At 48.4% G+C, this 14,630-nt stretch overlaps 2 protein-coding genes across 9 annotated transcripts in view; one reads left to right on the top strand and one right to left on the bottom strand.

Moving 5' to 3' along the window:
* The window catches only part of CFAP44 (cilia and flagella associated protein 44), a 94,167-nt gene extending 90,104 nt beyond the window's left edge, over nt 1–4,063 (top strand). Inside the window, exon 36 of one of the 3 annotated variants that reach the window (XR_012496298.1) lies at nt 1,942–2,080. Coding sequence is in view for 2 of the 3 variants with exons in the window: in XM_019734863.2 (XP_019590422.2) it covers nt 1,942–2,115 (174 nt within the window). In the remaining variant the exon portion in view is untranslated. Of the gene's footprint in view, nt 1–1,941 lie in introns of all 3 variants that reach the window. The other 2 variants (XM_019734863.2, XM_074331850.1) reach the window with 2 other exon arrangements.
* Nucleotides 3,572–14,630, bottom strand: part of BOC (BOC cell adhesion associated, oncogene regulated) — a 72,668-nt gene continuing 61,609 nt past the window's right edge. For 5 of the 6 annotated variants that reach the window (XM_074331864.1, XM_074331883.1, XM_074331870.1 and 2 more), the window contains 11 exons: nt 12,483–12,645; nt 11,971–12,081; nt 11,274–11,480; nt 10,738–10,919; nt 10,191–10,296; nt 9,706–9,828; nt 7,307–7,528; nt 6,358–6,593; nt 6,072–6,148; nt 5,381–5,574; nt 3,572–4,284 (listed from right to left, as the gene is read on the bottom strand). In XM_074331864.1, the coding sequence (XP_074187965.1) occupies nt 4,100–4,284; nt 5,381–5,574; nt 6,072–6,148; nt 6,358–6,593; nt 7,307–7,528; nt 9,706–9,828; nt 10,191–10,296; nt 10,738–10,919; nt 11,274–11,480; nt 11,971–12,081; nt 12,483–12,645 (1,806 nt within the window). In that variant the 3' untranslated portion in view covers nt 3,572–4,099. The remainder of the gene's footprint in view (nt 4,285–5,380; nt 5,575–6,071; nt 6,149–6,357; nt 6,594–7,306; nt 7,529–9,705; nt 9,829–10,190; nt 10,297–10,737; nt 10,920–11,273; nt 11,481–11,970; nt 12,082–12,482; nt 12,646–14,630) is intronic. The other variant, XM_019734865.2, reaches the window with a different exon arrangement.

Consider the following 14,630-nt stretch of genomic DNA (forward strand, 5'->3'; position numbering starts at 1 on the left):
TCCAGGGAGAATGAATAAGAGGATTTGGGAGGCTTATAATCAGAGATTAGATGTGAGAGGAAGACTAGAATTTAAATATCAAGGGGCCTTTATCCACTGAAGAGTTTTTAAGGGAAGAACCAAGGCAGTGTTCGAGAAAGTTAATGCCTAAACCAAATCTTCGCAGAATAAGCAGTCAGTAAAAACATTTCTTGACTGGATGTGCTTTGGTAAGTCCAGATACACTGGAGTTTGGGTAGGAGATCAGTTGAATGGAAAAATAAATAGGATGTCTCTTTACATAGTATATCTTTATGGTATGCTTTTACGTGTATAATCTCTTTACATGGGTATCTCATTTAATCCTAAAAATAATTACTTTCCAAAGATCAGAGTAGTTAAATAACTTGCTCAAGCTTTCAGAGCTAATGCATGAGGAAGTTAAGTCTTTAAACTGAGGTCTGCCTCCTTCCATCCATTGCTACTATTCTTACAACAATCTAGGCAGGAACCGGGATTCAGATGCTAAGAAACTAATGTCACAAGACTTTTCAAAGTCAGAATAGCCAAAATTTGTTTGGATGTGGTGAGGAGAATGAGGAAAAAGTTAAGGTGTTTTTAAAATGACTGACAGGAATGACTGGGCATGAGTTGGTATATGGATTTAGCTGCAAGTAACCAAAAGCCCCGTTGAAAGGAGATTAAACAAATAGGGTCATTTTTCTCACGTAACAGTTTTGGTTTAGTGGATTTGTGATGTCAGGGACCAGTATCTCTGTGATTTTCTGAGTCACAAGGTGGCCACCTCAGCTCTGTTTCACATCCATAGGCCCAGCCTCTTCTGTCCCTTTCATTTCAAAAGCAAGTTTTCTGCTTATATCCACTTAGCCACCTCTAGTTGGAAGAGAAACTGGGTAAGGTTAGTGTCTAGCTTTCAGAGCCTCTAAAGTGAGGGCGGGCAAGGGAGAAGAGGCAGAAGCTATTGGGCAGTGGTAACCCCCGCACTATGAAGTTCTGCCATAGTGAGGGTGATGGACTACTCATGGACTGTCCGCTTCAGGTAACCTGTTTCTCACTCTGCTTCCAGTCCTTAATAACATAGTAATTTGGGCCAGTTCATGAATTTCTCAGTCTCAGTTTCTGTGTCTGTAAAATTGGAATAACCATCTAGTTCAGAGTTGTGAGGATTAAATGAGACAGCATATGTAAATCCCCAGGCATAGAGTAGATACTAGGTAAGTGGCATGTCCCTTCCTTTAATGTGCATTCAAATTTTATTAAGCATCTATTTATGTAATGAGCTCCAGGGTGAGTGCCGGGTAGAGTGGTGAGATCCAGATACACCAGGTCCTATATCTAAGAGGCACAGGATCTTGTAAGAAAGATATATCAAACAAACATTTTGGTTAAACCACAATAAACTGTCACTTTTTTAGGTTTAAAAATGGTCAAATATAAATTTTTATATGGTTCAATATGATAATTACAATGACGTGTCATGGTTGTTTTGATAGAACACAGAGCAGGAAATCCTAGCCTAGTCAAAGAAGCCCTCCCTAGAGGTGCTGTCTGAAGCCTGAGCAGGAGTTGGCTGGACAGGGAAAGAAATCAGATAAGGAAATAAAGATTTCCTTTTTGGATAATAAAATATGACTATGCGCTGTATAGAAAAAGGAGTAATCTTGTCTTTTATGATTTCATTGATGACCCCTCTAGGGTATGAATGATAGCTAGCTTAAGGAGTTACCCATCTGAAGGGGATTTGCATTTTAAGAGTTCATTAGCCTAAAAGACATATTTCCAATGGGAGACTGTCAGTGGAAGAATGAAAGTCCCTTAACATAAGGAGCAATGCGTATTTAAATGGGCTGGAAGGCAGGCTCTCCTAACAGTTGTATAAGGGCAGGGACCTTTTCACGTTCCAAATGATGCTTAAAGTATGGATGTGTTTTCTTTCAACAGGGCAATGCCTTCCAGGGCCTTCGAAAAGCAGATATTGTGGCAAGAGAGAAGGTCACTGAGTTGATCCACCTCCAGGCAGAGAGGATTGTGGCCTTAAAGGAAGAGATTGCTCTTTTGCGTAAGAAAGGGGGCTTTATCCTCCCACCCATTCAGTCTGCACAAGAGAACAGGTGAAGCCCCTGGACCTTTCAAGTTTGCTTTTTTTCTCAAATCCATCCAAGATTTCTGACATAAAATTCACCAGAAGTTGTTTCACTGTCTTTCTGCAATAATCCTGTTATTTTAAAGTGAACTTACCTAAAGGTCTAAAACAAGATCCAGTCATGTAGTTTTAATAATTTTTGGTTACCTTAGAACTGACTGCAGCGCCCAACATCTATTTATTATGGAACTGAATTGTTTTACGTCTGTTTGGAACCAACTGGATTGAATATGAGGTCTCAGAAGGTTGTATCTCAAACTGCCAAAAAGCAGCTTTGGTATGGCCTGTTTTAGGAAATTTGTTTGGTCATCTGATTTTTTGTTTGCCATTGGCAAGAAAAATGTCATTGAAAGCGTTAGTCCTGTATCATTTTTTTTTTTTTTTTAAGCCCGTGGGCTAGAAGGTGAGCTACAGCTCAGATCTGAGGGTCCCCTGTGGTCGCTAAGCAAGCTTGAGAACACTAGCCCTGTTCCGCTCCTGGGATGGTCTCTAGGCCCTCCGCCAGGTTGTGTCTATAGTCACATCTCATTTCTCTTACCTGCTCTACGGCTCCTTTCTTATCATTTCCATGTTAATTGTAGCCCTTCATTTTATTTCTTAAAATGTTTTTAAAATAGTTTTTCTGAAAATCATGTGTCTCAACGAGTGTTTCCAATTTAGCGGTTGGATGGAAAAAGTTCTGGCCAGCAGAGGGCGCACTTGTCTTAGGCCGTTAGCATCAGTCTTGGGCTTTCCTAGGATCTTGGTTACCCAGTTCATGACAAGAGAAGCCAGGGTCTGGAACAATGACTCTTAATGAGATTAAGTGTCTCAAGTGACATTTCATCCGTAACTTTACTGAAATCTAGAAGATAGACTGCAAGTCTGCCTCCATCTAGTTCTAGGTTCCACGTATGAAGATGGATCCTGTGGTTGAACAGCAAGTAGTAAGTAAATGCTGATTTTAAACAACCAGTGAGTCAACTCCTCTAGCAATGTTGGTGTGTCTTTGGAAAGAAGGGAAGTGAATTTTATCAGGCATTTACCACATGTTCACGTGTAGCATAACACTTAACTAAATGGAGAAAATACTTGGACTTCAACACACACTCCTATATAGAAAGGATTCGTTTCATTCCTTCGATAAGACCCAAGTTTTACCTCAAGTCCAGTCAGTAAGAGAACTGTGAATCTGCTTCTCTTTGCCTACTGTATACTGTCTCCCTCCTGGACTAAACAGTTATTAATGCATTCTGCATGAGTAAAAAACACAACTGACATTCATTCAATATTTACAAAGACAAAAAATTAGAAACATCTGCTACCTTTTCCAGATCTCATCTCTTGATGGATCTGAAAATATCACAAGTGGGTGTTTTCTTCAGTTACTCAAAGACTGAATCCTGACCTCTAAGGAGGACGCTGACTCATACGTGACTAAGCTGAAGGTTACAGGGAAGACTAAACATTTATTTAGAAGTTACAGTGTTTGTTTTTAGAGATATGTTGCCACAGATTATTGATTCTGGAAGGTTTGTTAATGCTTATAGTACTATACACATCTCAGTCTATTCTCACGGGCATCTTCTGAAAACTTCCTGTAGCACCAGATCCGACCCTCTTCACAGGTGTCTGCAGCCTGTTGTAGCACGGCCCTGGCTTTTCTGTCCTGGTCTTCACAGTGCCTAGGATTCTTCCCTTCAGCAGCTGCTCTGGGCCTCCTGCAGCCTCGGTCTCTTCTGGCCAGTCTCTGTTCCTCTTTCCTGGTTGACTCCTGTTATGTTGTAGCTTGTTTTTCCTCTCACACCGCCATGGGTAGGATTCCCTATGTCTCTCCAGAATTACAAAAACACATACACATTTATTTACAAGTGTATAAATATATAAATATGGCTATTATAGAAAAATAAATACCCATTTTCTCTGTCTCTTTTTAAAAACGACAATATATAGTCTTTCTGGAATATTGGCTTCTGCCTAAATTGTGGGAGGTGGTGTTTCAAAAGATACATGCACTGGTGGGCTGGGGGAGAGCCGTCTCCCAAGCTCCTGTCCTAGGTAGGCCCCCGTGGGGTGCTGGGGACACCACTCTCCTCCCACGTGGCAGGAGTCAGGACTGTCCACTTCTTCAACGGGTACAAGACCCAAGCAGCATGGGGGGCCTGCGGGGAGAGAAAAGTGGGACACATTAAAATCCAGACTAACCAACAACCAATGCTCAGTGGTACTGGGTCAGTCTCTCTCTGCGATGGGAGATGGTTCCACTGGTCCTAAAGAAGAGACACTTACAGCACGACAAGGGCATCTCTGCGCCCTCTAAGGTCTCTCACAGACATGGGGCAGGCCACTCATAACCCACATCCCACCTACACCTTTCAGTGCTGGGAACGTGGTGACTCTCAAGCACTTAGCCTATACTCCAGGTCTGAACCCATGAAGCGTGGAAGGAAGCCCTGCTCCTTCCAGATTTAGGGTGCTGGTCCACCCTTCTGGTATGATCACCCCACTCAGTTCTCATTTCCCCAAATGAGGTAGTCCAGCTTTCACGATGGCTCTAGGGGGTGCCTGTCTTTTAGAATTTCAGCTCCCAGAAGCAGGGTTGAGGATCTGCATATGGACCTACGTCCACGTCATGGACGCTGAGAAACATCAGCCGTGCCTCCGAACCAGCCTGCGCCCACCCCAGTATGCACTGACTTCCAAGAGACCAGTACAAGGAAGACGGGGGGATGGGGCTGGCGTGCATTGGGTCCCTTGGAAGAAAAGTTCTGTGGAAGCACAGAGTTGTGATGATATTTTTGCGAGAACTTGGCTCTTTAGTGACTGATGTAACCTTAGTCCTTAATTAAGAGACAAGACCAACAGAGCAAGGTATTTTGGAGTGATTAGAAAACACCTCTCAGTGTGATGAGAGGCAGTAAGAGTTTGTGAATGGCCTTGGAAATGCAGAGACCAAAGGACTTCTTTCTCTAAAGCGGCAAAATGTCCTTTTCCCTTAGCCTTTGAGGTCACAGCTTCCCAGGCTGGAGAAGGGCCCAACTGGTCCATTCCCACAGGTCTGCTGGGCCTTGAGGCAGGAAGGAGGGTGGCCAGCCGCCTTTGCCTTCTCTGTGTCCCCTGTGTAAAAGCTGTGAATGGCTCCTTATCAAGCATCGCCGTCAATTATTATTTCCCTCTTGCAAGTCACTCCTGGGTGCGGGATGCCTACCTCATGTCACCCCCAGACTGTTCAATTTCCGGCCTGGCCCTGGCACCAACCTGGGTGAAAAAGAGGGTCCCACGTCGTTTCCAGCCCAGGATTCTGGGGCACACCCCTCATTCCTAACTGGCTGGCAGCAGCAGGCTTCTCCTGGAGGTGGTGGCAGTCCTGATGGGTCTGGAGCAGCTGGTGCGTTGAGTCATCAGGCAGTGTGTATAAGAAGGAGCCCTCGTGTGGGTTAGCCTTGGCTCCTCTGCATGCACGAGACCAGGAGGGAAGGTGAGGTACAGGCAGACTGAGCCCTCATTGCCGCCGCCCAGCTGTTTCCCTGACCGAGGGTACCAGAGGGGGTCAGAGCTCAGAAGGGCAGGGACTGCTCCACTCTGAACATGAAGAGGTGCCACACCATCACTCCCATGGGTAATTCTAGTCTGCCTCCATTTTATTCTGTGTAAGCCCTGAGTGTATGAGACAATGTGTGTCCAGGGGCAAAGCCCGCTGTATGTGGCTGCTCTCACCTGCCACGTGAGGGGAGGATTCAGAGGCCACCCCATGCTCCAGAACAGAAGGGGCATCCTGACTGCAGAGACCCCCCGGGTAAGAGTCCAGTGGAACAGGTGTCAGGTGTGGGGACCCTGAGAGAAGCTGGCACTCAACCTCTCAGTGACTGATGCTGGATTTGAGGACCTAAAGGGTACGTGAGCTCTGGGGCTGGGGAGTAGAAGGCAGGGATGGAGAGGGCCTGGTTACCTGGGGATCTGGTGACTGTGGACATCATATCCATTGCCAAGCATGGTCTGCCTCAGCAGGCTATTGGTGTCATCCTGCTGCTCAAAAGAGTAACGAAAATGTCATACCAGAGTCCAGGAAAGTTTCCTGTTCATTCTTCAATAGGATGAGCTGTTCCTGACTAAAGAAAGCCTGGCTAGCAGCCCAGGATTAGAGGCTGGAAGGGAGGAAGCCCCAGGAGGGAGCCCAGCCACTCCCTCCATAGTGCCTGCCTGTGCCTGCTTGCCCACACACCCAGGACTGTTACCTGCTGAAGCTCCCCTGGGCAGTGTTGCTGAGGTTTCATGCCTGCGTAGCCCATGGCAGTTGCTGGGCAGCCCCTGTTCACATGTGCCCCATTGGCACAGACCCGTCCATTGGTGCCATTGAGGTAGGGCTGCCCATTGGCTCGGTGGCCTGGGAGTCCTCCCAGTGGTACCATAGTGTATTGGCAGGAGGAAGACAGAAGGGCACTTCGAGGAAAACCCAGGTCTGTTGTATGTTCTGGAAGGACAGAAGGATAGAGAGATACTTAGGCCAAGGAGGCCTGGGGCAGCTTAAAAAGTTCCACATGAATCTCAGAAAACTCTGAACCATAAGGTCAAATGAAGTAGGGAGTTGACACTGCCCCTGAGACGAGAATATTCTCCCTCAGAATATTCTTCCTGTCACCCATTTCTTCCTAACATCTAGACTTTTTTTTTGCAATAGGGAGGTGAATGAGGGGATACAGAGGCAAGAGTTTAGGGGAAGAAGGCGTTGAACAAACAGAAGGAGCGATATTTAGGTGAGGCAACTTCACCAGGTATGTTGCCATTTGAAGCAGAAATTAGTGAATAACAGTCAGATTAACCCAGGATAAGGGGGAAAGCTTAAGGCAGCCCTGGATCCAAAGAGGCAGGAAATGTTTGGAGGCAAGAGGCAGGTTGCTATGAACATGCAGTCAGAGCAGCAGCTTCAGACATTACAAGGAGTTGGAGCCAGGTAAGTACCCTCTGCCGAGGTCCATGCGCTTGGAGGAAAGGGCCTGATCTTGGACTATGTGTTCTCTGACTCTCTCCAAGCCCTTGGGGGGACCCGGGAGCTTGAGTTCCAGTGAACGGGAAGCAGGGTGCCTCCGATCCTGCCCTGGACGGAGACCTCCTTGGGGGCCTGGGGGCCCATCCTCCCCTCTCTAGGTTCCTTCCCCTTGGTGCTGAGAACGGTCACTCACTCACTTTGCTTAGACCAGGCCCTCCACAAGCAGAAGGGGATGAAGGCGACGATGATGAGGACGACAGAGCCCAGGACGACCCCGACAATCAGGTAGGGCAGGTCACTGGAGCGTGCCACCATGGCCCCGGTGCCCACGGGCCGCTCCATGGTTTCAGGCGGTGGCGGCTGAGGTGGAGCCAGAGTCGGGGGTGGGAGTCGACCAGGCTGACCAGAAGACTTCCGAGCTGTAATTGTGAACAAAACTCAGATCAGCATCTATTTGACATTTCTTTTTCAACAAATGAAAAGAAACAATATTCTGATTCCATGGGGGTGGGAAATGGGTCAAACTCACAAGGCAGGACCTTGAAACCCTTTATTAGAGATTGTGGTGTCCGAGCTCAGCATGAAATTGGCACCTAATGTGAAATTTGGTGTCGTTGAAGAGAACTGAACTTTGTATTTTAAAAGGCAACCTGAGATATTTGTGAGTCATGCACTCGAGTTAGACTGGGTCTTCTAGGCATAAACGGTGTAGCGGTTTTTCTGAAAGAAGAACTGGTGAACTTTTGGAAGAAAATATAAAAAATGCATAAAACCAGCAAAAGAACTGGGAATGGAAGAATTTACCCATGTACTTGCTCTTTCTGGGCGGATTAAGAGATGTGAAGTACTAGGTATGAGCTCGGGTCACAGAGCAGGGAAGTGGGTGTTGGGACTTCCTGGGACAGACAGTAATTGTAAAACGCCAATTCAAAACTGACAAGTTAAGATGGTAAACTCCCCCTCTGTGTTTTGCTATTACCAGGGTGTCTCTGACATTGTTAACTCCTCTTCACAGCTGTCTTCCCCTTGACTTTCCGATACTATAGGCTTCTGATTTCCCCACTACCTCTCTGCTGCTTCTCCCATTTCTCTTTTCCTGTTCTTTTGTCTTCTCCTCAGATACTGGGAGGTCTTCCTGGTCCCTCTCGGTCTGTACTCTCTGTGTACTCTCATCTGTTCCCATGATACATCCTAGCCTGTATCCTAATGACTGCCAAATACCCCGACCCAGGGCCCTCACCAGGCAGACCTACTTCTCTCATGGGACACTTGCATTTCGATGTCTCAGAAGAATCAGATTTAGTAAGTCTCTTTTACCTTGTTTGTGTCTCATAGGATCTGGTTCTCTTCTGGCCTCCCCCATTTCAATACGTGGCAATATCACCCGTGTGGTACTTTAAGCTCGAAAGCTCAAGGCTTCTTTTGAATGCCTTTCTCTCTCCCAGCCCTGACATGCTGTCCGTCCCTGATCCTAAACACACTTCCTCAGAAAAGAGCCCCACATCCATCCCTTCTCTTCACCTTTACTTCACAGCCCCCATTCTCTGCCCCCAGCCATCCCTGCATAGTCACCAGTAACCCTCTGACAACAGAGCCAGCAGTGACCCTCCACCTCAGAACCCAGAGGGTCCTCGATGCCCAGGGCCCACCAATGTCCCTGGCACCCTCCCCCCTCTTGTCTTCCTTCCAGGCACCAGACATTCCAAGCATCTGGAGTTACTTGCAGGCTGATCTGCCACTCCCTCCTCAGCCCAGCCTGAAGATTCAATCTTTCCAAAAGATCAGTACGAAGCCTTTGTGAAATCTCTGTACTTTGTCCTGGACACTGTGTGTGTCACGTGATTTTGGGCTGTGTATGTATCTGCCCCCTCACTTCACTGTATATGACAGAAGAGGGCAGGCTATGCAAACAGGGGTCACTCAGCATTTGGTGAACAACTGAGGGAAAGCAGTGCAAAGCTGGAGAATGTTGCCAGTGATAGGAAAATGGGTTGTTTTCTTATCTCGATTTCTATTCCTCAGTGATCTTCTCCTGATTATATTCTTTGCAATGCACCTGCTTTATACACGTCCAGTATTTGCAAAATGGAGATAATGATACATACCCACTTGATCAATGTGAGACTATTAACAAGTTAATATGTGAATGTGTTTAATGTGTTTTAGTGCAGAGAAAGAGTCTGGGTGTGCACCACCTCTAGCTGGCTGCGTGACCTTGGTTAAGGTGTATCACTTTCTGATGCTTAGTTTCTTTCCTAAATCATAGTGTTATAGTTAAATTAAGTAAACATCGAGTGTTATCATAGGAGTAAAGTGTTTAGAGAAAGTTGCCAACCTAAGAATGGGTTCTATTCCATGAATTCACGTATGAGTCAGTTCCCAAGTCCCTTGTAGCTGTCATTATGGCAACCCAGTCATACATAATATGGGGCACAGGCAAATGAACAGAAGGGTTAGAAATGACAAAGTTGAGGGGTACTTGGAAAATAAGGAGTCTTTCTGGGGAAGAGATACCCAGAAAGGCCCACAGAACGATGACTTTGACCTAGTTTGCTGACAATGTCAAGAGGAGAAGAGAGAATCCAAAGAGACTCACCTTTGGTCTCACAGATCATCACGTTGCTGAACTCGCTCTCCCCTCCTTCATTAAAGCACTGCATCTTGATGTCATAGGAGGTCTCTGGCTGCAGGTGGCTGATGGAGTGCCAGTATCTATCTCCTGGGAAAGAGAACAAGAAAGTTACAAGTGGGGATGCGTATCTGGTTTGCTTGGCTCCCAACAGCAGTCCAACTCAGACAGGGCTGTGTGTCTGGGCTGGTGCCACTGATGGGCACAGGGGGCCATGTGGTAGAGGACACTGGAGAAAATGTTCCAGCTTCCCACCCAAATTCCTGTTGTCCCATCACCATGGAAAGGAAGCATGTGGCCTTGTGAACTTGATGAGCCCAAGTGGGTCACGAAGGAGTCATGATATGGGCCACGGATGCTTTGGGTCCCACAAGCCCAGGTTTTATACTTTCACCAACACCGAGACCCGCTTGCCAACAGAGGAAACTAAATGACACAAAAGTGTTTCTCACCTTCCACCATATCCTTTTTGTAGTCGCTATCATTGTCACTGTCTGTGGGTCGATAATAGATATAAAAGCCATGGATTGGAGTGTTGTTGTTACTTGCTGGAATATACTATCAGGGAATGGAGAAGAAACATGTTGACAATGGAGCAGAGAAATCATCAGGTGAGCAGAACCACTGAGGGATGGAAATTTTACCCCAGCCGAGAACTTAAAATTCACTGGGGGAGTCTGGCAGACATTTCCAACATCCCCAGTGCTCTCTGGAGGATGCTGTGGAGATCATTCATTATTTTGTTTAGCTTAGCGGTCCCCTAGCTTTTGGAGAAAAGAAACAAACTGACATTTCCCCAAAGACTTAAGTACCCTCTGAACCTGCCTGGGTATGTGAGGGTGAGAGGCTGTTTGGCCCAACGCCCAGGTACATGGGTGGAGGAACACGTAAGCAGAAACACAAAAGTAATTCCTTCCTGCCTGTGCCTCAGGCAGCCAGCTCCTGCCCAACGCTATGCTCAGCCCACCTTCCCGCTGCAATCTGTGCAAGGCCACTTACCATCCACTTGAGCATAATGGTGGTCTCGTTCACCGCATCAGTAAAGGTGATGTAAGGGCCCGCCACGGGCCTCTCGTATATGCGGCCACTGTAGCCCGACACCACGTAGGGCCGGGAGGGGGCGCTGGGCTCGCTCTCCCCCAGCATGTTCAGAGCCCGGACTCGGAACTTGTAGGAGGTGCCTAGTGAGAGAGACCCTCACTGAACTCAGGAGCTGGGAAACACCTTCCGACTCCCTCACAGCCCGTCCAGGCCTCACACCTGGAGGGAATCTTCTGGGCAGCCCTTCCCCAAAGGACTCACAAGAACACCCACCCTCATCAGAAAGGAGCCACATAGGGAGATGGCTCTGAACCTCTTAGGTGGAGAGGAAGGGAGGGAGAAGGGCTGTGGGACCGAGGTAACACCATCAAGAGCATCCACAGGAGCCCAGTGGCAGGTGGAGGCTGAGCAGTGACAAGACCCTCCAAAGCTCCCATTCTCCAGGTGGCCGAGGGCAGCAGAGGGACCAGGTAGGACGGTGGCCAGGCCCCTACCTTTCTCTAAGCCTGTGATCTCCACTGAGAGCCGGGAGGGAGGGATGGCACTGGTGGCCAGAATCCAGTCCCCCACTTTCTTGAGCTTCTTGTACTCCACACGGAAGGACTGGATTGGGAAGCCGCCATTCCCCCGGGGGATCCAGGTCACGTACACTGATGTCTCCGAGGCCATGGAGATAGTGGGCCTGTCTGGGGCTTCTGGGGCTGGGGAAACCGTACATGAGGGAGGAAGAAAGCAGGAGGGGACAGGATTAGGCGATAACCGTTCCATGGCGCCTGGACTTGGCCTGTTCCTGATAGGCCGGCTCCTCCCCGCAGCCCTCCATCCCGGTGGCTGCACCCGATCTTCCTAGGGCCTGCCTGGGTTGCCCTCGCCCTGGAGGAGCACTTGAGACCCTATACTTCTGTAATGTCAGCGTGTGGAGGGCCAAGGGTAGGCTGCTCTCCCCTCCACTGTCTCTGGACCCACAGCGCCAGCAACCCCACTCTCAGACTCCACTGTTCTACTGAAAAGCTCCAATCTACATTTCCTCATTGTGGTCATGTGGGGAGATGCCAGCAGAATGTCATAAGGACCCCCAGACCCACAGAACCAAGATCCCATTCCACCTGCAGCAGTGAACCTAAGGCTGTGGACCTGGTTCCATTTCTGACTGCTCATCACCCCCGCCCCTCTGGGTTTCTGGGGGCTTACGGGAGAGGCGGCCATGGTCCGGCTGGCTGCTGCTCTGGAGGCTGGCTCCAGGGTCATCTCTCTGGATCTGCTGTTCCTTGCTGGCCATGATTTCAGGTTTGGGCCGCCGTCCTGGGTAGAAATGGGTTGAGATGAGCAAGGGAGGGAGTGTGCATTAGGGCTCCCTTTCCAGAGTCCTTTCTGCCTGAGGTCTGATAAGGAGATGCAAATAAGGACATTGGAAGTATGGTCTGATTCCCAGCTCTGCCTGACTATCATGGGACTGTGTCTGGCCCCCGAGACACAGGAGGGATGGGCACAGGAGGATGACAGAGAGGCCAGCTGGTGACTCTCCTGCTGAGAGGTGGCATTTCAGCAAGGGCACACAAACCACAGGGAGACAGGAGATGGAAGGATGATAAAAGTTCAAGGGGAATAGCTGTGACAAGGTGAGCAGGGCTTCCCACCTGAGCCTGGTAGGATTTGCTCAGGCCCATGGAAACCCCCAGTTGGGGGAAATGACTGACCCTTACCAGTTCGGAAGGTGACCATGGCCGTCTGGCCTTCGCCTGCACAGTTGTAAGCAGCCATCTCCACTTCATATAAGCTCCCGGGGTCCAGTCTGGTGAGGGTTAGGCGGTGCTGGTTGGCCGGAATGCCAGAGATAGTCCAATCGTCCGAGGAGTTTGTGACCTGCTGGAGAAGGTACATGGTATAAGGACCTGCATCTCAGCCTGGAACTACAGGAAAAGGAAGAGCAGAAATTCTGCAAGGAAAGGAGAACTGAGCCCAGGAGGACAGGAGGAAGGAAAGGAGAATGGGCCAAGCTAGGGGAGGGATGACATTGCAGAGCACAGACGTGCTGGCTCTGGGACATCCATCCCCCCTGGGACAGTGAAGTCCAGCTCCCTGACCCCTCATCTAATGATTCCCATCAAAGAAAACCCCGTGGGGAGGGTCAAAAGACCTGACTGATACTGCTGAGAATTTCTCCAAAGACGACCTCTCTCTTTCTGAAAACCACCATATTTAACTCTTTCTCTTTGCTCTATTTAAGCCAACCCCAGCTCCTTCAGTATATAATGAGATGATAATGAGGATGATAAAAAATAGCGGCACCAGTAGAAATGGCCACTCTTGCCAAGTGTTTACTATGTGTTAGGCATGGAACTAAGCACTTTATATGCACTAGAAAGAGCTTTTGTGACAAGAGCCCAAGGGATTGGTGTTAGTATTATTCCCACTTCACCAATGAGGAGACTAAGACTTGAGAGATGCATAATTTGGCTAAGACCACATCACTCTGCACTGTGAGATTTCAATCCTCCATTTTCTGCTCCTGCCCTCTTTCCTTGCTTAGAACTTAGAAACTGTAGATGAACTGTAATGATTATGGATTAATATTAATGGCTTCAGATTCCTAGCTCTTTAAATATAAATAAATAAATAAGCAAGCAAGCTCCAGGCTTCCCAAAAGCCGATGCTGAGAGGCTGCTGCGTCTCACCCACCCTTCCTTTCAGGACAGAAGCCTTAACTGCCAACTGTGCCCGTCTCAGAAAGCCTGCTGGAACCCGAAGCTCTGCTTTGCTGAAGGAATTAAACAGCTGGTAGAAAACCTCTTATCTCCAAGCAGAATATTCCAAAGTAGAACAAAACCTGCTATTCAAGGGACAGGGATGGTCTGGGCTCATTAATGTCAGGCTTCTAGGATTTGTTCCAGGGGGGAAGATTTTACAAACTGAGAATCCCCAGTGGTGCTGGAAACCCAAACACAGTAGCCCAGGGTCTGCAGACGCATCAGGAAATGGAACTCGCTTCACCGTGTGAAAAAGGGAAAATGAGCTGAATGACTCCCAGTCTCCAGCAAAAGAGGGGGGCTGAAAAAACACAACCCAAATGCTCACTTTTGATTTTCAAATCCTTTCTTATGTGATGATCTTTCAGGCATGTTAGTCCCTCCAGAAAGGAACTGCTTTCAAGACATAATTTCTGCCTTGTCAGTGTCCACCTCACAACTCCAAATGCCCCACAGACTGGGGGTTCATGGAAGCCAGACCCAGTGGGGACACGGTCCTCCCACTTGCCCCCTGCACCTTCTCCCTCAGCCCTCCCAGCGCTGGCCTCACACTTCCACTGGGCTCAGAAATGCAAATAAGAAATGGACCAATAATTAGTCACTGTCACACACACTGAGAAGGTAAATGTGGCCTCAGCCTGGCATTTCCGGATCACCATGCATGGCCTTTGCCAGCCTGCCTCTTGGTGAGACAGTTTCGTGGCCACCTATGGCCTGACAAATATTTTTCTTGCTCTCATGCTGGTTCTTGTCTCCTGGGTACCACGAGTGTTTGGCCTGCCCTGATCTTTGTCCACAACTCTGAGGTGGAGGCGTCCAGTTACACGGGGAAATAAGGATTAGGACCAGCCCTGCCCCATAACCTGGGCTGAACAATGCTACTTGCTGTTAAAAACGCACTTATCCCCAGCAGGCTGGCTATGAAGAAGCCAGCAGGCTGAGGGTTAAAGAGAAACGGCCCTGCCTCAGCCCCTACCTAGGAGGCAGCATTGCCCTAGGTGTCCTTCTGACAAAGCCCGAGTCTGTGGACTTGTCCTGACCCAAGGTCTCCTAGGAGAGCACAGGGAAGGGAAAGAACAGGATGAGAGAGGCTGCCAGGGTCCA

The sequence above is a fragment of the Rhinolophus sinicus genome, linkage group LG01 (assembly GCF_036562045.2).
Source record: "Rhinolophus sinicus isolate RSC01 linkage group LG01, ASM3656204v1, whole genome shotgun sequence".
NCBI lineage: Eukaryota > Metazoa > Chordata > Mammalia > Chiroptera > Rhinolophidae > Rhinolophus > Rhinolophus sinicus.